We start from the raw sequence: 21,645 nt of genomic DNA on the forward strand, positions 1-21,645 counted from the left end.
AACTTTTGCTCCCTGCATTTTTCTTGAACCTGTCGTGCAGTGAAGATCATATCCACTGTCCCCCTGGAAGGGCAGAAACCATTTTGGGATTCAGGGAGGATGTCTTCTGAGATAGGTACGAGGCGATTTGTGAGGATCCTTGCAAGGATTTTACCTGCGGTAGCTAGAAGAGAGATGCCTCGGTAGTTCCCATAATCTGTTCTATCACCCTTCTTGAAAAGAGTGATAATTATAGCATCCCTAAAGTCTTCTGGGATCTCCTCCCTCATCCAGATTTTTTCGATGAGCTTATGAAGTTGTTGTGTAAATTCAGGCCCACCTTCTTTAAAGACTTCAGCCAGAATCCCATCAGGTCCACTAGCTTTGTTATTCTTCATTTGATTAATGGCTTTACTGACTTTATCCAAATTAGGGGATACTGCAAGCTCATCTCTAATTTGTTGTTGTGGGATTTGCGAGAAGACCTCACCAGCCACGTAAGAGTTACGATTAAGGAGGTCGTGGTAATGCTCTTTCCAACACAGTGCAATAGACTCTTTGTCCTTTAGAAGTTTGGTACAATCTATTGAACGTAAGGGATTTGTACCATAATTTGTAGGTCCGTACATGGCCTTTGTGGCATTAAAAAAGCCCTGTGCATCATGAGCATCTGCAAAATGCTAGATTTCTTGAGCTTTCTTTATCCACCAGGCGTTCTTAAGTTCTCTAGTTCTTCTTTGGACCTCAGCCTTTGCACTGGCATAATTTTTTTCCTTAGCAGCACAGTTAATGTCTTTTTGCCATATCTGGAAGGCTTTCCTTTTCTTGTCAATGATATGTTCAGTCTCACTATCATTCTCATCAAACCAGTCCTGATGTTTCTTAGTTTGGTATCCAATAGTTTGTTCACATGCTGCAATAATGGAAGTCTTCAGTTTAGTCCAGCGTTCCTTGATGTTTTCAGGGAGTTCCTTAGGTAGATGTTTCTTGAGAGTTGTTTGAAAGCAAGCTCGCTTAATAGGATCTTGAAGGGCATGGATTTTATGCCTTGGTTTTCTTCCTTGGAGCCTACATTGAGGAACAATATTAATGGCCATAGTGGATCGAATTAATCAGTGATCTGTCCAGCAGTCATCGGCACTTGTCATGGCCCTAGTAAATACCTCTGAATACCAGTTGCTGGGAACCGTAAGTGGGGAGAGTGCTGTTGTGCTCAGATCCTGCTTGCTGGCTTCCCAGAGGCATTTGGTTAGCCAATGTGAGAGCAGAGTACTGGCCTAGATGGGTCTTCAGCCTCTGTCTCTTCTTTACGCAGAACATCACAGAGGCATCCCTACCATCCTCACTCTAGCCACTGATGTCTTCATTTTTTCCCATGTGGCAAAGGGAGAGAGGATGCAAGTATCTTATCCGGACCATTCTAAGCATTCAAGGAAGGGCTTTGAATGTTCCAGCCCAACAGTTTGATGTGATACGAAACACACAAGCAGGCAAAAACTCATCTGACTTAAAATCAAAATTTATTTAGAGGGGAGGGGGGGAAATGACTTTACAAGTTGCTTCTCATTAACAAGAAAGGCAGATAAATAAAAGTAATTACAAAAATCTGATGGGTTTTTTTTTGCAAATTACAAGGGGAAAAACGTTTAAAAATTTTTACAATCAGTAACCTACTTAACTTTTTACATAATTACAAATTAACATACAGCAATTTAGGTTGTTGATGTTTTTTACCCTCTCTACTGTTATACATTTTTCTTTTTAAAGTGTTGTGGTTTTTAACATTAATTTCAACCAGAAATATGAACCAGGTACCTTTGTACAAACCTGGAGAAAAAAGGCAGAGAAGAGAGAAAGAACCAGTGAGAGAAAAATGTTGTTGTAATACATTTTCTGTCAATTATGCATATATTGTGGCTGAGTTTTAACAATAACCTCAAACAGCCTTCCCCCAACCTGGTACTCCCTAGATGCTTTAGACTACAACTCCCATCAGCCCTGGCCATGGGTTGATAGGAGTTGTAGTTCAAAACATCTGGAGACACCAGGTTGGGGAAGGCTGATCTAAATGAACCAGAGAATAATTGGAGAGATGCAGCCTTCTAACAGCTGCAGATTTTATTTAAATATACAAAATTCATCTCTCTATTTTGAACCATGTGGAATATGGACTCCACTCTCTGTGAAGAGAAGAAATGATGGCCATTTTGTTTGTTTTTTTAGCATAACATTACCACTTCAAATGTCACCCATTTTGCTCCCACAGTCTCTCGCATCTCTCTGCAATGACCCACTGTCACGAATCGTATTAGAGTAAACCACTGGCCTTGATCTCTCTTTCAAACTTAGCTACATTGCTAAAGGGAAAAATATACACCCCATCATGGATTGTGACCCTTCGCATGGATGAAAGTAGGATGGTTAAAGCACAGGCTGGGGAAGTTTGTCTCCAACTTCAAGCAAGAGTTTGTCTCCAACTTCATTTAATTACAGCAGACTATTGTTTTTGAGAGAACTGAAATTGGTTCAGAGAAGACTCTGCTTTCTGTGTCTTATACTCACTCCTTTTCTCTCACTACCATGTCTGAACAAACAGGTAAAAAAATAATAATCCCAGTCTGCAAAACCAATTTAGCACCACCACAAGTAGAATAAGCATACCAGGGATCTGGTTTTCAATTTGCCTTTAGATCTCTGAAAAGTGGCTAAAAGACAATGGGTTTTAGAGGTTGTTCCCCAGCAGTGGTCAATTGCATTTAATGCTCTACAGGTTATTTTTAATCAGTTTGATGGATCAGTGATCAATTTAATATTTACATAAGTTTTTTTAAAAATAAAACACTTTAAAACAAAACAAAAAACCTCAGTAAACTTTTTTCTCTCTTTTTAAATCCAGACCTCTTTCAAATAAACCGAAAGATATTTTTTTAAGGCAAGCCCAGCTTGCAATTTGAGAACAAGCATCAAAAATAATAATTACTATAACAACAATAATAAAAAGTAGAACTCCACAGCTGCTTCCTGCATTGCTTTTGGGAGAGCAAATTTGTTTAGAGAGCTTCAGACTTAACCAAGCTGATGGAGGCTCCCCACGGCTGGCCAAGACAGAGCTGACATTCCTGCAGTGGTCCCAGCACTGAAAGTTTCTTATAAAGTAAGATTTCCCCGTCTGTTTTTCATGCAAGGCTGTTGCACAAAAAAAGCTCCTGAGATGCTCTGAAGGGACAAGGCATCAAGACAATAGTGCAAACCTTTCATTTTAAAAAGGAGTCTGAAAAGGTGGCAGGGAAATAAAGCATTCATATGTTTCAAGGATTGGGGCCCGTTTACTGGAGGTAATCTCTGAAACAAATGGGGACCGTTTATTTACCCTTGGCATCTCCACATTAGAAACTGCTCACAAGTTTATTACGTAATTCATTTTGCACTGGCAGAAAGTGCTAGATGGAACATCCTTTCATACCGACCTAAAATCTTCCCCTGGCCCTGTGGCCCTCCGCGGCCGGCCATCTTCTTGCTCCCAATGTAATGAAGCATGCATGATTAAGAGATCGAAGTCACCCCCTCCTGCCCACTTTGCAGAAAGAAAAACAGCTGACATTCCATGAAGGACTAATCTCATAAACTCTATTTCTGAACCTGTACATCATTACTCACATGGGAAACAGCAAGCGCACCATTATGTGTGGCAGGTAGAGCAACTGCCTGGGCGCCCTGGGTGCTGTTAGCAATTCAGAGGGAAAAGACTGGCTTCCTATAGCCATGAACACAGCCAAATGGTCAAGAAGTGATGGGAAGTCATGCGGAAGGGAACTGGCCTAGCGATGCTTGTAGTCACCGGAGTGAGGGATCCTTGCTCTACCACTCCAACATTAGAGTAGTGCATGACCAGAAAAATTAATTCTGTTATCCAAAAACAGAAAAGAAAAAGGAAGAACCAAGGGCCAAACTCTCCTGAAGGCTTATAAGATGGAAAACCCACCATGAATTGCCTTCCCCACACCTCAATTTTCAAGTGGCAAAGGGTAGTGTCAAGGGATTATATATATATATATATATAAAGGTATTTCAGGTTGTGATAAGAAGCCATTCTACCACAGGGGTTATTTTTTTTTTTTTATCTCACAGCACCTCTTCCACCTCAAAAATGATGGTGCGTACCAATCAGTGGTGGCTGGTGGCTCCAGTGTCAGTGGGGGAATGGAATCCACTCCAGGTTTTAGTCTGAACTTTCAAGGAGCAGTCAAAATAGGTTCAACACCTAGGGCAGCACCTTGAAAGTTTGGACTAAAACCCAGAGCAGATTCCACTGCCCTACTGACATCGGAGCCCCCAGCCCACCACAGGTACCAATGCAATCAACTCCAGTGATGACAGGAACTTTGAGATTCTTAAGGGTAACTGAACTGTGGCCTTCCAGTTGTTATCAGACTACAGTTTCCATCATCCCTGACCACTGGACATGCTGGTGGGGTGCTGATGGGAGCTGCAAGTCCAACCACATCTGGAAGGCCACAGACTCCCCGCCCCATCTTAACTAGTGCTCAGCCACCAAGTCTCCTTTGTCAGATGAGAAAAGTCAGGAGAGTAGACTGGATTGCCTGCAAGCAGAAGCAAAAGGCAGAATCCCTACATCACCAATGCAGTCGATTTTCAACCTTAGTTGCAGCCACACAAATGGCTTTGAAGGCAACATTTCTGGCAAGGAGATGAAAACAAATTTGGAGGACGAGTAAATATTACGAATGCGATTGCTGAGAGAAGCCAAGGGAAGAAAAACAGAATTTAGGTGGTTGTTTTTCGTTTTTGCCTCTTGGAATAAAAGAATTACCATCTATTGGGCAAAAAGATCTTGGAGGTATCTATGGTGCATTAGTAGCTTTCTAGTGGGAACTACTAATACCTAAGGTTGAGGTGGGAGAGCTGCATTCTGGGAGAGGAAGCATTCTCATGCCAGGGAGTCAGGCCGTACCTCGTGTTTAATTTAAAAGGGAATTAAGAGTAGTTGTAGTTTAAACATTTGCCTGTTGTGGTTTTCTTGCAGTGATTTCTAAAGAAGGGATGGGGGACCTGATGCTCTTCAGACATTTGTTGGACCATAACTCCCATCAGCCCCAGCCAGCATAGCATGGACCCCAGTCATGTATGATGGGAGTTAGGAGTCCAACAATGTTTGGACAGCCACAAGTCCTCGTCCAGTTGATCTTCTGTCTCGCTCTTTCCGTTTTTAAAGATTGCCTTTTCATGTTTCATTCCCACTTGGGAGCCTTTACCAGTTCCATTCATGTACATTTCCCCCTCCATCAAGGAGAAGATTCCTGATACCATTTCTGGGAACTGCTAGCTGTAAGCCAGCCAGATGCCTCCACTATTCCCACAATGCATGTGTTTAGGAACCCTACCACACATCCTGCAAACAGGCCCTCAAACTCTACCCAGAAGTCACCTTCGTAATCAAGTTGGTCACTCTGCTGCTACCCAACCTTGAGTCCTTTCCCCAAAACACGAACACATGTGAAGAGGGTGTGTGTGCTGGTGGCAAAAGCATTTGAACCAAGTGTCACAAAGTAAAAGAGATATTTAATATCAACACAGTCCCTGAAATAGTTCATCAGGTATCCACTAACCCTTTAGGGTAGAGCTAAGCTCAGCCACTTTTCTGTACAGAATTAAAGCATATCCCAATGGATACACAGCTACATTTATATATATATATATATATATTTATATATATATACTTATATATAAGGATATGTACAGGAATATCTATATATGTCAGTGTACAAAACACTGCTTAAAGAGCCCTGTGCTTTTGCCATACGGAGGGCTTTTGGGTTTCAGTGGACTTCTCCAAGAGAAGATCAGCTAGGCTGCCCTGGGACTCATTTTCCCAATCTTTGGAGATGAAAAACAGAAGCAGGGAATGTCTGTCTGTCCATCTTGACAGCCAACATTGCACACAGTAGTGGGTGCTTTTTTCCTTCTTTTTCTTGTAGAGACCATGTGCAGCCAAAACCAAGCCCGCCCAGTCTGGCTACAATCCAGAGTCTGATGCTTTCATTTCCTGCTGCCTTTTAAGACACCTTTTTAAAGGTAATGGATCCAGTTGGGAGCAGGCTGCAAACTGGGCACGCAGGTGGGTTTCAGCTGTAAGAAAAGTCCGACTGCAGCTCAAGGCAGAGGAAGGAGAGCCAGTGATGCATCAGTCTTGCGTTGCATCCCTCTCTGCAGGGCAGAACATGAGGTGGTCTCATCCATGTGGGATCCTGGACAGTGGGGTCAGCAAAAGATCTCCTCACCCTCTGGTGCTGCTTCTGGTGAGTGAGCCTCTGGAAAAAGGAAGAAAATCACAAGCAACATCAACATTGTGCCAAAGGGCCACATTTTTCCTGCTCTCTTGCTCAGAGCTGTGAAGACCAACCCCAATATTCTAAATGCAACTTCCATCCCATTTCCACAGAAGGAAAGAGGCCACAAAGAAACATTTTGGCCTTCCTTCTCAGTATCTGTTGTATCTTCAGGTGTTGGACTATAACGTCCATCAGAGGCCACGCTGGCTGGGGCTAATGAGGGTGGAGAGTTGAGCATATGCAGGGCCACAGGTTCACCATCCCTGGTGTAAGGCTTTCTACCAAGATCACCCATTTTAGTTCCACTCATAAATCCATCAAGACCTCCAAATATCCGAACTTTAGTCCTGGAAGACTACTGCTCGACCCCCTGGCCGTTGGCCTACGGGGTCCCGCAAGATTCCATTCTGTCTCCCATGTTCTTTAACATTTATATGAAGCCGGTGGGAGAGGTCATTGGGAGATTTAGAGTACAATGTCATCAATATGCTGATGACACTCAATTCTCTCTCTCCCTACCACCTGATTGCAGGGAGGGAGTGCTCATCCAAATCTGGTGCCTGGAGGCTGTGAAGGGATGGATGTGGGCTAAGAAACTGAAACTTAATCTGCACAAGACGGAAGTGTTGCTGGTCAAGGGGGAAACTGCCCCAGGGATGGGGTTGCAATCCCCTTGGAGGAGCAGGTTCGCAGTTTGGGAGTCCTCCTGGATCCTGCCCTGCTGCTTGAATATCACATGGATATTGTAGCCAGGAGTGCTTTTGGTCAACTCAAACTGGTCTACCAGCTGTGTCCATTCCTGGAAGCAGTTGACTTGGCCAAGTGACACATGCATTGGTGACATTGAGGCTTGACTACTGTAACGCACTCTATGAACCTTTGAAAACGGTTCAGAAATTACAGTTGGTTCAAAATGCAGCAGCCAGAATGTTAACTGGAACATGGCACAGGGAGTATTATCACCCCTGTGGTTTATCAACTCCACTGGCTCCCAATTTGTTTCTGAGCCCAATTCAGACTGCTGGTTTTGACCTTTAAAGCCCTAAATGGCCTTGGACCAATGTACCTGAGGGACCACTTACACCCATATGTACCTGCCCGGGATTTAAGATCATCTGCCTCTGGTCTCTTCTGCGTGCCTGGAATGAAAGATGCTAGACTGACAGGCACGCGGGAGAGAGCCTTTTCAGCTGTGGCCCCCCAAGCTTGGAATACCCTACCCCAAGAAGCCCATTCTGCTCCCTCCCTAATGGTTTTCCAGAGACGTTTGAAAACCATCTTGTTCCAGGGAGCCTTTGGGAGAGATTGATGGGAGAGCCTGAGACTGTTTTTACGCTTTTATTTTAATTTTTCCTTTTTTAGTCCCTTTAGTACCAGTCCCATGTGCGTGTGTGTGTGTGTGTGTATACGTATTGTATTTTATGTATTTTAATTTCCTCTAGTGTTTTTTATTGTGTACAATTTTATTATGTATGTGTGCAATTTTATTGTAAGCTGCCCCGAGTGCCATATAATAGGGTAGAAGGGTGTGATAGAAATATTTCTAAATAAATAAACTTTACTCTGAAACCCTTAAAAAAGGCCTTTTCTCTCTTCAGGCCTAACTTAAAATCTTAATCTATGAATTTAGTAAACAAGATCTGATCTCTGCCTTCCCTGAAATAATCTCTCCCTTGTCAAATGGAAACTTTTACTTCCCTGTTTGGTTTTGGTATGTGCCTGTTTTACTGTATTTGATATGGTCTGAAGACATACTCAATAAATTTTATTCTGATACTAAGATCAAATGGCAATCCTGGAGTTGCTCCTGAACTTTATTAAACTCCACCACTGGATTTTTCAACAAACCTTTCCTTGGACAAATTTGTGGACACGTTGCCTCTTTCTGTTTCTGCAGTATCAAGCAGAGTGACAAAAGTCTGTAATACCCGATGCCTCAAAACCATTTCGGCCTATTATTGAGACACCCCTTGTCCTAACCAGCTATGGTCGTATTCGTGGCTAATTTGGCTCCACCGAATTTCCCCCTTTCTGGTACTCTTTGTACTCATCTGTTACGGGTACACAAGGTTGGTTTGGTTTGTTGCTGTGTTGATTAAAACAGTAAATATTTTTTTAAAAAACATTTCCTTGGGTCAACCCAAACACCACTGATGAAAAAACTTTTTTTAACTGTACTTTAGAATATATTTAACTGTTTTATAATATTTCAGCTGCGTTTTAGAATATTTTTTAATTGTAATTGTGTTTTGGCATATTTTTATCTGTTTTTAGTATGCTTTTCTTTCATGTTCGATTGTTTTGTTTATGTTTGCCACTCTGGGCTCCTTCGGGAGAAAGGGCAGAATATGAATTCAACTAACAATAGCAGTAGTAGCAGCAGCAGTAGTACCACCACCTTCAAAGCAGGCAGGGGAGGGAGGGGCCATCATAGAAGTGGATGCCTGATTTCAGTTCCAAGGCACATCAGGAGCTGCCAGAGAACCAGTTTCCTGCCGCCAATGCCAAAGGCGAGAACTACAAGCGCTTCACACTGGGGCGTGGTGGACCCAAATCCTAGCCCTAGGAATCAGATGACCCTGGAGGACTAGCTGCATACTTTTGCCTGCTTACATCCTTTAACTCCACTCCTTCCTCTTAAAAATGAAGCCTCCAGATTGATTCCTTCTAAGTGCCCAGATTGCTCCTGCCTGCTGCCTCTCCTCTGCTCCAAGTACTTGTTTCCTCTCCAGATGTGAGGGCTCAATTTCCGTCAGGAAAACTGCTGGTCTATTAGGGCAAGTGGGGCACTGCCCTAACACGCTCAGTCTGTCCTCAGAGAGCCTCCCCTGTCTGCCTTCTTTCTTACAAAGAGGCTAGGGGGTGAGGAGCTTCCTCCTCCTCCTCTCTCAGCACAGCCCTGGCAAAGCTCAGCCGTGAGGAGGATGGGGACAAAACTAGAATCAATGGGCTCTGCCTGTTCCTTGGCTCTGGCTCCTTCTACTGTTGGGGCTCCCAGCACTCCACCCTATCAGTCTCGTTGGGCACCAGCTACCACCGCAGACAGCTGGGCAGAAGGAGGTCTTATATGCCTTAACTCCTTCGGGTTCCCAGAGACTTAAAACACATCTTGGCAAATCAAAAGAACCCTTTGCTTACCGGACGGCTGTGAACGGTGCCCTTTGCCCTTCTTCTTCTTTTCCTTCTTCTCCTTTGGCTTGGCTAAGCCAAAGAGGCGGTTTGGCGCCTGACCCTGTCCCTCGGCCGGTTTGCTGGTCTGGCTTGATGTCGTCGTGCCGAGTAAGTGGAAAGTGCCTTTCTCTTTATGTGTCCTTGAGAGGCTGCTCCTTTTGGGTGACCCAGAGAGTTCTTTCTCCAAAGGGCCCTGTCTGGGCAGGGAGGAACTCGGTTGCTTGGAAGACGAGTTCTCTGGCACAGGCAGGGAAGGGGTCCTAGCTATCTTGCCATGCTGGTTGAACAGCTGCAAAGGTAGAAGAGAAAACAAAGGATGGATATAAAATAGGTATGGGGGCAGCAGCGGTGTAGGTGTCACATGAGTTGGAGGGGGGGGGAAGCACCCATGAAAATAAGAGGTGGCCTACTGGATGAGACCAGGCTGGTCAAAAGTATTGGGGTATACCCAAGGTAGTGCTAAGTTAAAGTCCCTAAGTGGCACACTTGTTCCGCTGGTGAATTGTCTTGCACCAGTGAAATGGTGCGCAAGAGAATACCTAAGCAGGTTGCAGGTAGCTGTTGCACAACAGAATGCACTATTGGGCAGAGGACGCTAGATACAGCCCTTTGTTTCCAACATTGGAGAGTCAGAAGACTCTGGGGAAACCCACAAAAGCAGAGCATGAAGCCCTCACCTGACTGGCCCCACTGTTTGGTATTCAGACAGACACAACTTTCAGATCATGCAAGTTGCTAACAGCCATGGATAAACCTCCTCCTCCAATCAGAGGCCACCTCCACACCTTGATGTGGTGACATATCAGTCTGCATCAATGCCTCCTTTTTAAGCCAAGCAGCAAAACCTTCCCCTGCCTAGTCTTAGGTCCCAAAAGCAATTGTTAACAAAAGTGCACTGCAGCTGCAAATGGTGGGACAAACCACTCAGGGACACGCCACCAGCTTCTGCTCTTTGTGTTTCTCCTCTATTTAATCTTATTTCATCAATGCAGTTGACAGACAGGGCCTGCAAACTTGTGAAAAAATGGAAATGGACTGCCTTCAAATCGGTCCCGACTTATGGCGACCCTATGAATAGGGTTTTCGTGGTAAGCGGTATTCAGAGGTGGCCATTGCCTTACAAACAATATAAAAATGGCAGTCTGTGGGCCCTCACCATCACCCCACAAGAACCAAGAGCAGGGCCCAGAACTCATCCAGTGCTGCCTTGAAGCTGCAGATTGCAAGGGCAGATCAGCAGTGGTGGACACACCACCTTTCAGGGAAATTGGCCCGCCATTGCTGACTTCCTTAACAAGGAACCTAACAGGTCTCCCAAGGACACAGAACACGGTTTGAAAGCCCCTGGTTCAGAGCCTCTGAAGAGGCTGTAGCTCAAAGGGAGAGTATCTGCCTTGCATGCACGCAGAAGGTCCCAAGTTCAATCCTTAGTGTCTCCAGGTAAGACTGGGAAAAACCTTTGCCTGAGACTCCCGAGAGCTGCTGCCAGTCAGTGGAGACCATTGGGCTTGTATCCAATGTAGCTTTAAGTAACCATCCCATAAGAACAACAGGACTTCCCTCTCTCCTCTCCCCAAATGCCCCCTAAATAAATCTGTCTGGGGTTTCCCCCAGCCCTCCAGAGCAGATTTGGGGAGGGCACAAGGGGGGGGGAGGGAGTCCCACTGCACAAGTGTAAATCCTTGCTCTGATGGGATGGTAACTTTGCACCACACTGGCTACAAGCCCCAGTCTTCAGCTGGTGGGTCAGGACCCAATACTGGGTCAAGGCCTGATCTAAGATGGGTCGCAACATCTAAGGTGGCAAAATCAGTGCATCTGATCTGATCTAAGATATCAACATCTAATCTAAGATGGGACACAGCAGCAGCACTTCTGCCATACAGACACATGGTAAAAAATAGTAATAAATGGATCCCTCAAATGCAACGCTTGGCTGAAAAGGCGGGTCCCGGATCTGAACAGGCTGAAGGCTGCTGGCATAGCCCACATTCCTTCTGCGTTCATCCCCCTCGGCTGCATCTGCCTCCACTGCCTGGCCCCCCAAAGTCCCCAACCAGAAACAGAAAGATCTGTAGTACCAGGCCAAGGCTGGGCACGGTCTGAGGCTGGGCGATGTGCTCCATGTCCCTCTTGAGCTGCTCCTTCTCCTTCTCCAGCTGCTTCTGGGCTGCCCGGAGGTGCTCCAGGTCAAGCTGGTAGGCGGCTTTCTTCTGCTGCAGCTCATCCCGCTCATTCTCCACACTGCTGCGCCCCTGCTGGAGATGCTCCTCCCGCTGGGCCAGCCGGGCCTCCCGCTCCACCAGCTCTTTCTCCCGGGCCTCCCACTCCCGCTCCCGCCTCTGCTTCTCCAGCAGGTGCAGGGCTTGCTGCTTCTGCAGGTTGGCCAGCTCCTGCCGCTGCTTCTCCAGGCTGCGCTGCTTCTCCTGCTCAATCAGGGAGTTGGGCCGGAAGGAGCTGCGGCTGAGGGCCCTCTCCGTCAGGAGGAGTTTCTGGTCCTCGATGTAAGTGTCCTGCTGCACCACGACAGCCTGTGAAGAAGAGGCAAGGCTTGGGAAGGGATGGCACTCAGGGCTTTGTATGCAGAAGACCACCACCACCACCCAGCTCCATCCCTCTTCTTTGCAGGTAGGGCAGGGAAAGGTTCCTATCCCCAACCACCCTCACAAGCTCTGGCAGATCCCCTTCTGACACTGAGAGGGCCGGGGAAGACTTTTCTGCTAAAGGTAGGCCTGCAGGATTCCTGAGGGTTGACAAAGTTGCTTTTAAGTTTACTGGGATTTTAAACATTTGTATTTGCAAGTATCCTCGTAAACCGCTTGAAGAATCCAAAGGGCCTCATTTCAAGAAGATTGTACATTTTCATAAGGGAAATAAGCATCTGAGGCTCTACTATTTAGACCACGGGTTGGGCGCCTCTGGCCCAGGGGCCTAATTAGTCTTAAAAAGTCCCAGTTTGGTTCACGAGGCTGTTCCCCCACCCCCAAACCATATCCACCTGTCCCAGACTGAGCTGAGGATCTGGCTCCAAAGGAACAACTGGGACCTTAAAGTCATTCCTTTGCAACAGGGGCTCGCTGACAGTGAGCCCCATTGGAATCAGCTGCACTAGGGAATTCCCCATCGGGAGCTCCCTACTGTAGCAGAGGATGCACAACACTTTGCAAGAGCTCTTGATCAGCTGATGGCCAGCACATGTAAAGTGCTGCACCTTTGCCTGCCGCAATTTGATTTCAAAAATTAAAAGATGGGTCACCTGACTTTATTGTGATGGCAGGCGATTGAGTGTTGGATCCCCCCCCCCGCATGATAAAGGTGACCCACGGAGGGTGGGAGAGAAAAGGATTTGGCCTGCCATCTAAATTCAGTTCCCCACCCTTTCTTTAGCCATCACAAGCTGTCTTACACCATTAAGAGCTCCTGTTCAACTGAAATAGTACACATTTGGCAGGTCCTTCATTCACTGTGCAAGTGGAGGAGCCACACACAAAAGAGCCCTTGGCCAATGGCAGCACTTCCCCCCCCCCTCCTGGGACTTACCTGCAACATGCCCAGCAAGCTGTGGAGGTGAGTGATGCTCTGGAGAACTTGCTGCAGAAGAAAGACAGTAGAAGATGAGCTGCTGTTAGCTGGCTACACTGGTCTTCTACCTTTCCATCAAGGAACTCAGGGTGGAATTTTAGCCCAAGAAAGCGCAGAAGGGAGAACACATGTAATTGATGGGCCACCAGTAAACTACTAGTGAGCTTCAGCAAGGCTGACCAAGGATCCACCCTAACAGAGGGTGCTTCCAGAAGAGTATTCGTATTGTTTATTTTCTCACATTCATATCCTGCCTTTCCTCCAAGGAGCTCAAGGTGGTGTACAATAATAATAATAATAATAATAATAATAATAATAATAAATTTATTAGTCGCCCATCTGGCTGGATGTCCAGCCACTCTGGGCGACGTACAAGATAAAAACAATACATTAAAATGTTAACATTTAAAACCATAACAGTAAAAACCTAACCCACCCCAAAAGCCTGCCTGAAGAGCCAGGTCTTCAAGGCCCGGCGGAAGCTCATCATAGAAGGGGCATGGCGGAGATCATTTGGGAGAGAGTTCCACAGGGTGGGGGCCACTATTGAAAAAGCCCTCTCTCTAGTCCTCACCAGTCTAGCTGTTTTAACCGGTGGGATCGAGAGAAGGTCTTCTGAGGCTGATCTTGTTGAGCGGCATCCCTGACGATGCTGGAGGCGCTCCTTCAGATAGACTGGGCTAAAACCGTGTAGGGTTTTAAAGGTCAAAACCAACACCTTGAATTGGGCCCGGTAAACAACCGGTACCCAGTGCAACTCCTTCAGCACTGGAGTGATGTGATCTTGCTGGCGGCTGCCTTTAATCAGACAAGCCGCCGCATTCTGTACCGGTTGCAGCTTCCGGACCGTTTTCAAGGGTAACCCCACGTAGAGCGCATTACAGTAATCTAGGCGAGAGGTGACCAGGGCATGTACTACCGGTGGGAGCAGATGGTTGGGAAGGTAGGGGCGCAGCCTCCGTATCAGATGGAGTTGATACAGCGCCGCCCGGCTCACAGCCGAGGCTTGAGCAAACAAACATAGTTCTCCCCTCCCTGTTCCTCACAACAACCCAGTGAGGTAGAGGTTAGGCTGAGAGACAGTGACTGGCCCAAGATCACCCACTGAACTTCATGGCTGAGTGGGGATTCAGGGCCTGGTCTCCCAGGTCATGGTCTAACACTCTCACCGTTAAACTACATTGGCTTTAAGGATGTTCTTGTCCAGTATTTCCTCTGGCTGGTGAGATTGCAAAATACATCACTTGTAAATGTTCAGGTGCTTCATCACAGACATAATGGCTAGCAACTTGATCTTTTTTTTTAAAAAAAGAGCTATGTGTCCAATCAATGTTCTGTGGGTTTTCTGTACTCCCGGCTAATCACACACATGCCCCAACCTCTAACACAACACCTATGTACAAAGTGGAAGATATATTGAATAAAAGCTTCCAATAAATAGAGAGCAAAACGAGAAGGTAGCCAACAAGTTTCAAGTTTGAAGCCACAAGACTATAGAGAGAGAAGATCATTTACCCTAAAAGAACAAGGAACTGACCCATATTCAAGAGCCCCGGGAAGCCTTGCAAAAAAGGCCAAATGAGCATACAAGTGCTTACCTCATTGTTCCTTTTCAGCACAAACATCAAATTAGCTGTTCCTCCCTAGGAAGAGATCATACAGTCTTAATGAGGAAGAGGTAAATGAAGGACAGCAAAGATCGAAGTCAATCACAGACAGTCTGTGAGAAACCCCCAGGGGTGGAAAACTTGTGGCACTCCACAACTCCCATCACCCGACCACTGTACCATGCTGCCTAGGACTGATGGGAGATGTAATCCAAGAACATTTGGAGGAATATAGGTTGCCCGTCCCAGCCTTACATGGTCAAATCCAACTCAGCAATCATCCTTCAGCTATTAATGCAATTTCCAGCTATAGCATTTGACTTTTTTTGGGGGGACAGGCATAATTCCACTGCTGGGCCCCATACCATTGATCAAGCTCCCCCTGCCAGATGAGCCTATCTAACAGTGGCAATCTTTTGCTAGGAACCAATCAGTTACTTGACTCCTATAGGAAAAGCACCACCGTATTAAAATTTCCCAGAACAAGATACCTTGGCCATCTGGGGTGTTGGCATTGTGAATGCAACAAAAATGGGAGCCTCAAAAAGGAACTGGCAGTGAAAGGTAATGGGGTACTCAAAAGAGTTATTTATTGATCCAACATGTTTTGGACTGTACTGGTCGTTCTCCAAGGACATTCAGAGAAACCACCATAGATTTAAAGCACATCATGTCCCCTAAAGAATCCTGGGAACTGTAGGTTAAGGGTGCTGGGAATTGTAGCTCTGTGAGGGGTAAAGTACATTTCTCTGAATGTCCCTGAAGAAGGACCAGCAGGGTTCCAAAATGTGTTGGATTAATAAATCTCTTTTGACTACTCCATTGTTTTTTTTTGCTTCCGCTACCAGCATTGCCTTCTGGGAAATTTACAATGCTGACTAATCAGCTCCCATTAGAAGAGCACTGCTACTAGGTAGGAGGAGTGTGGGGGGCAACTGTCAGGGGCAAGCCCAGGGGCAGCACAGGTGTCAGCTCTGGCAGGCCCTGCTGGGGTGCGTAGGTCCCAGGATCAGCTTGAAGGTGCCAGGTGCTGACGCCAGCACTGCTGATACCCCCACGGGAAGGGGCACAAGACCAAACACGTTACTCCAGCATTCAAGCAATGAGAAGAATTAAGACACATTGCTATCAATTTGCAGACATGACGGCCCTTAACCAGAGTCACCATCTAGTCTGTTATACGGTAAATGTTTTAGAAATGGCAGAGCTCAAAGATAGCGCACATATTTTGCATGCAGAACTTCCCAGGTTCAATCCTCAGCATGTCCAGGGAGAGCTGGAAAGACCCTGTCTCTGAAATCCTGGAGAGCTGCCACCAGACAGTGGGAGCAAGTTAGCTAGAGGGACCAATCAATCTTGACTCTGAATAAGACAACTTCCTATGATCCTAGGAGCTTTAAAATAAAGTAAGGCTTTATCTGAAGGAGTTACATTCTTCCTACGTGATGGTGGTGGTGGTTTTTGTTTTGTTTGTTTAAATTACAGGCCCTGAAGTTCATGTTTTTCAGACAGAGAAAGAGCTGTTGCTAACGAGGCCTAAAGTTCTGTAGAAATCGTTGGCTGGGCAACTACATAGGAAGCTACTGTCTTTGTGGTGCCTGTTGAAGACCTTCATTTTTCATGGAGCCTTATAAGCAGAGGTTTTTATCCCAGTCTGTAACTATATTAGGCTTGAAATTGTTTTTATATATGCAATTGTTTTACAGATGTTTTTAATGTTGATTTTTTTTAAAAAAAGTTAATTGCTTCAAGATGTTTCATAGGAAGTGATTTATAAATGGAATGAAATAAATAAAACAAGCTGCCTTCAGAGCAATGGTCCATTTAATAAAACACTATCTCTTCTCATTTGCAAAAAGCTCTCTAAAGTCTCAGGCACAGCTCTCCAAACATTGCTGCCCTTTAAACAGTTGGAGATGCCAGAGAGTGGACCAGGGAACTGAAGGTAAGGCAGATGCTGAGAGACAGGCCCTCCCCAATTCCATACCTTTTTCAAAACACTGTCCGACTCCGTCCTCCGAAGATCCTGCACATCATCTCCTTCATCCTTTTCCCCTCCTGAAAAGGAAAGTGAGAAGTCAACATGGGTTTGCTTAGGCTTTTCGCCTGCCCAGGAAAAACACAGTGGGCTGTATCATAAGAACATAAGAAGAGCCTGCTGGATCAGGCCAGTGGCCCATCTAGTCCAGCATCCTGTTCTCACAGTGGCCAACCAGGTGCCTGGGGGAAGCCCGCAAGCAGGACCCGAGTGCAAGAACACTCTCCCCTGTGTTCTCTGTCTGTTAGCACAAGGGCTCTTGCGCTAGTGGACAGGTCAGTTTTAATGTTGCGCAGCAGAGGAACCCAATACCACAGCTGTACTAGCAGAAAACTGTTGCACAATTGACTGTGCAGTCCATTGCAGTACAAAGTTACCAGCAACTTCCACAAGCATTCTCTTGTGCCACAACGTCCTGCTGGCGCAAAACATTTTGCCAGAGGAACAGGTAGGGTGCTAAGAGGCACTTCACTGGATACAACCCAGAGGGATGGCAAGATGCCAGCTGTAAAGCCAAAGGCAGTGGAGAACCCTCTCTCTCCCCTTTAGCTATCCCCATTTTTAAAAAATCTCCCTCTTTCTCTCTCTCTCTCTATACACACATACACACACTTATATATCGCAATTTCATTAAAAAAATATTGAAGCAGTTTACAACAATTTTATATATATATATGTAAAATCACATAAAATTTAAAATTACAGATCACCAGCTAACTATTCCAGAAAATATTCTTCTTAGTTTTCTTATAAGCCGCCTGGAGGCACAGCAAAGTTTTCGTCAAACATGTGAAGGTTAACATAGAAGATGCCTGCTGAATCTCTGTTGGAAGAGCATTCCACAGGACTGGGCTGATGACAGCTTTGTGTCAATATCAAATGAGCCTGGCTGATATGGGGGGTGACCAGTGATGCTCCTGCAGATGTTCTCAGTGATCAAGCTGGTATAAAAGGGTTCAGGCTGTCCCTAAGGTACGCTGCTGCTAAGTTGTTTAGGGCTTTGTAAATTAATACAAGGACCTTGAACCTGCCTCAGTAGTAGATAGGCAAGCCAAGACCAACACACAAGCAGTTAAAATTTTAGAGAAATTGAAAGGATACTCACCCTTGCAGACATTCATTTGGTGGCTGTCAAATCCTCCAAATGTCTCTGCCCTCCTGGGGAGGGAGATGGGCCCCACACACTCTTGCTCCAAGGTGAGGCTGCTCACCTGTTGCCCAAGGGCGCTTCCAAGGCTCCTGCTCACCAACCCTTGTAATAGCTCAACTGAAAGGACAAAGAGCAGCATCAGAAGAAGCTGATAATCAGCCCAGACTTCATCCAAGCTAACCTGCTAAGGCAGATTTAAATATTGTGAAAGGGGAAAGGCAGGGGAGGGCGGCCTGTGGAGTCTGGAAAGGCATCTGCTGGGGATATATTTAGGCACACATTATTACTACTCATCCACTGGTAGGGATGGGGGAGAATGTTTGCTAAATCGGATTTATTACCAGATTCTGACATAATCCAGCAAACCGCATTGATTTCTTGCGGTGAGTCGTGGCTGTCATCAGCAATTTTTTTTTAAAAAAAAAAATGCTCCAAATTTTATGTTATTCTCTCCCCTAATCAGTTTTCCTCTAAGCTGATACATTCTTCACTTAACTCAATGGAACAAGTGCCTACAGCATAAGCATTTTCAACAGCATTTTTGTTAGCAATTACGTTATTTTTTTTGCTGGGAAAAAAACATGTATCAGCAATTGCACAAACAATCAGGAACAAAAAAATGGCGGATCAGTATTGCCATTCAGAATTCAAACAGATAGGAACCAGCTACCGAACTCCATCCCTACCAACTACATATAAGGTGTATGGGGCTTTACAGAAACAGTATCATTAAGATGAAAATCCCTGCCCAGAAAAGTTTCCAATCAACATGTTGACAAAGAGGGAGGAGCACAGAGGCAAGAGAAACAGGACAAGAATATGCGCAAATGAACTTGGAAGGACTTAGGCCGGATATTGCCAACCTGGTGCCCTACAGAAGTTTTAGACTACAACTCCCATCAGCCCCAGCCAGCACAATTGTGCTGTTGTTTGGGAGCCTTTTTGCACTAAGTCTTTGCACTCACTATGAACAAAACACATCAAGAGCAGCCAAATCTAATAACTGTAACAGTCAACAGGCCATGCTGGCTGGGGCTGATGGGAGTTGTACTCCAAAACATCTGGAGGGCACCAAGCTGGCAAAGGCCAAACTTGACAATATGCAACTGTGGACCAATGAAAGTTTGGGAGCTTTTTTGCAATAAATTTTTGCATTCTCTACGAACAAAATCTGTTAGGAGCAACCAAACCTAACAACTATAAGAGTCAACATATCGTGCTGACTGAGGTTGATGGCAATTATAGTCCAAAACTTCTGAAGGACACCAGGTTGGAGAAGGCTGATTTAGGGTTAGTTTTGGGAGGGGATGAGGAGTAAGAGATTAGGAAGGGGGGGCAGTTGATCTAAAAGGGGGGGGAAGTGGCACCAGCGCAGGTATTCTGCTGGGAGTTTCAGCCATGGGAGGCAGGACAGAGAATGCACCCTGATTTGGGACACAATAGTGGCCAAAATAGGTGGCCCCTTCTAATTTCAAGATACTTTCTTGAATTGGGATCTGTCTCAGCACATAACATTCTCCCCTGCTACAATCTGGATCCCTGACAAGTAGCAATATCCTTGTGTTCCATTTACTAAGCCTGAAATATACCTCCTTTTGGGGAGAGGGTGGTGAGTGGGAGCTCAGGGACCTGCTTACCTTCATTTATCACACTCTTCATCACACTTTCCCCCTTGGGTGCCTCCTCCGTATTGGCCCGGAACAACGTTCTGGCCCCCAAACTGTCCTCATGCCCGCTGCAGTCAGTCATGTCCCGGAAAATCTTCTCCTTCTCTTCCAGTAGTGTTATGATCTGCTGGTCTTTTTGCTGGAGCTGTTCTGTGGGGTGGGGGTGGGAAGAGGGTCAATCAAAGAACTGCCACAGAACACAGCTTAGGAACTCTGTGGGGCTAGTGATCTCTGAGACTCAGGCTCCACCTTCTGGTGAGTCAGAGAATTGCAGGGATCAGAAGAAACTCTGCTCCTAAGAGCATTATCATGGAACAGGATGCTTCACAAATGAGGGGACAGGACAAGTCAAACTGACAAAAAGCAAATGTCATATACATAAATGTTATGCCTAGTAAGATTGTTAGTCTAATCTAACTCAGTACTGTCTACACCCAAGCTAACCATAATGGTGCCCACCAGATATTGTTTTGACTATAATTCCCATCAGCCCCATCCAGCTTGGCTAACAGACAGGACTGATGGGAGACCAGCAACATCTGGAAGGCACCAGGTTTGCAAAGGCTCGCTTAGTCTTAATTTCAGAAGGGAACGAGACGTCTGGAGCAAGGCAAACCATGAGCTGGGTTCGGACGACAAGCTTAGCCAAACTATGGCTTAGCTTACATTAGCAGGAAGATGGGAAGAGGAGCAAAGTGACCATAATCTCCTCTCTGGCAGCCAGCACATTTGTGCTAAACCACGGTTTGGCTAAGTGCCCCATGCAAACTGAGCCAACGTAAAGTGAGTAGGAGGCCTAAGAGCCAGCGTGGTGTTACAACTAGTGTGTTGGGCCTCAGTGCAGCATGTCTGGGTTCAAGACCATGCTTGATCATGAAGTTCACTAGACAAGTTTTAGAACAGAGCTATCCAATTTTAACCTGTGGGCATCCAGTTACTGCTGAACGATGATGAAATTTATTATCTGCCCTTCACCAGGTTCCAGGGTGGACCACAACAATATAAAATACATTATTAGCAACAGTTTAAAGCCAGTTACATTCACAACTAGAGAGGGTCCTAATATATATTTCAAGTGTCAACAGCCAGGATGAAGAGCTTGCAATGAAAGCTGTGCAGTGAAGATGCCACATGCAGCTGTGGAGAGGGAACTCCACAACTTACGGGCTGCCACAGAGAATCCCCTCTCCCATTATCCCTGACCGCTGACCACACTAGTTACGGCTGCTGAGAGTTGGAGTCAAACATCATTCTAGAGGGCCACAGGTTCCCCTGCCCTGCTTTAAAACTTTATGGCACATTTTAGGCAAAGGTTTTAGTCACAGCTTCTGTTGTTACCTTTCAGCTCCCTGGCTTTGGTATCTAGCACTCGCTTTTCTTCTTCTGATTCGCTAGGGATACCTTCATCTTCTTCCTTATCCCTGCAGGGGGAGTAAAGTAGATGGAGTAAAGCAGGAGAGGAGAAACATCACCATTCCTACATCTTTTTTTTCTTTTTTTTGAAACTCCCATAGTCCTCAACTCCCAACAGTTCAGGAAAGGACTATAACTCAGTGGCAGAGCCACTGCTTCATATGCAGAAGGTCCCAGATTCAAAACCCAGGTAGGGCTGTGAGAGAACTGTCTGAAATACTGTAGAATCACTGCAAGACAGTGCAGAAATTATTGAGCTAGGAAGACCAACTGTCTGACTCGGTATAAGGTAGCTGCCTAATAGAGCCCCCTTTTCTGATCTGGAGTGGAGCAGGAGGGGGGAGAGAGAAAATGTTTTAAGGAGAAAGGCAAGACTTTCCATTTTTGCATGGGGCACAGACAAGATTCTCAGCAAGGTTTAAAACACCTGGAATTGAATATATCAAAACACTTCACAAACACTAAGACAAATGGGCTGATATCTGGCCAATTTTGTGTGTCAGTATCCAGCACTGGGCAATTTTGCACTGGATGGATTTGTATCTTGCATAAGTCTGTACTTTGTATATTTTTATGCTGTTTGTACCAAACTCTCTCATCTGGTGGGTCATCTTTTCTTCTTGTAAATCTGGTTTATTTAACTTTACAATAAGGCCTTGCTAGTCACGTTTTAGTTTTATGCTTCTTT

At 45.6% G+C, this 21,645-nt stretch overlaps 1 protein-coding gene across 6 annotated transcripts in view; it reads right to left on the reverse strand.

The window, feature by feature from the left end:
• Positions 1-1,510: 1,510 nt before the first annotated feature.
• Positions 1,511-21,645, reverse strand: part of AKAP13 (A-kinase anchoring protein 13) — a 333,500-nt gene continuing 313,365 nt past the window's right edge. For all 6 annotated transcript variants that reach the window (XM_061595982.1, XM_061595984.1, XM_061595983.1 and 3 more), the window contains 9 exons: positions 20,883-20,965; positions 19,515-19,694; positions 17,833-17,994; positions 16,677-16,747; positions 14,681-14,725; positions 13,041-13,091; positions 11,582-12,031; positions 9,468-9,789; positions 1,511-6,308 (listed from right to left, as the gene is read on the reverse strand). In XM_061595982.1, coding sequence (XP_061451966.1) covers positions 6,259-6,308; positions 9,468-9,789; positions 11,582-12,031; positions 13,041-13,091; positions 14,681-14,725; positions 16,677-16,747; positions 17,833-17,994; positions 19,515-19,694; positions 20,883-20,965 — 1,414 coding nt within the window. In that variant the 3' untranslated portion in view covers positions 1,511-6,258. The remainder of the gene's footprint in view (positions 6,309-9,467; positions 9,790-11,581; positions 12,032-13,040; positions 13,092-14,680; positions 14,726-16,676; positions 16,748-17,832; positions 17,995-19,514; positions 19,695-20,882; positions 20,966-21,645) is intronic.

The sequence above is a fragment of the Rhineura floridana genome, chromosome 14 (assembly GCF_030035675.1).
Source record: "Rhineura floridana isolate rRhiFlo1 chromosome 14, rRhiFlo1.hap2, whole genome shotgun sequence".
Classification (NCBI taxonomy): Eukaryota; Metazoa; Chordata; class Lepidosauria; order Squamata; family Rhineuridae; genus Rhineura; species Rhineura floridana.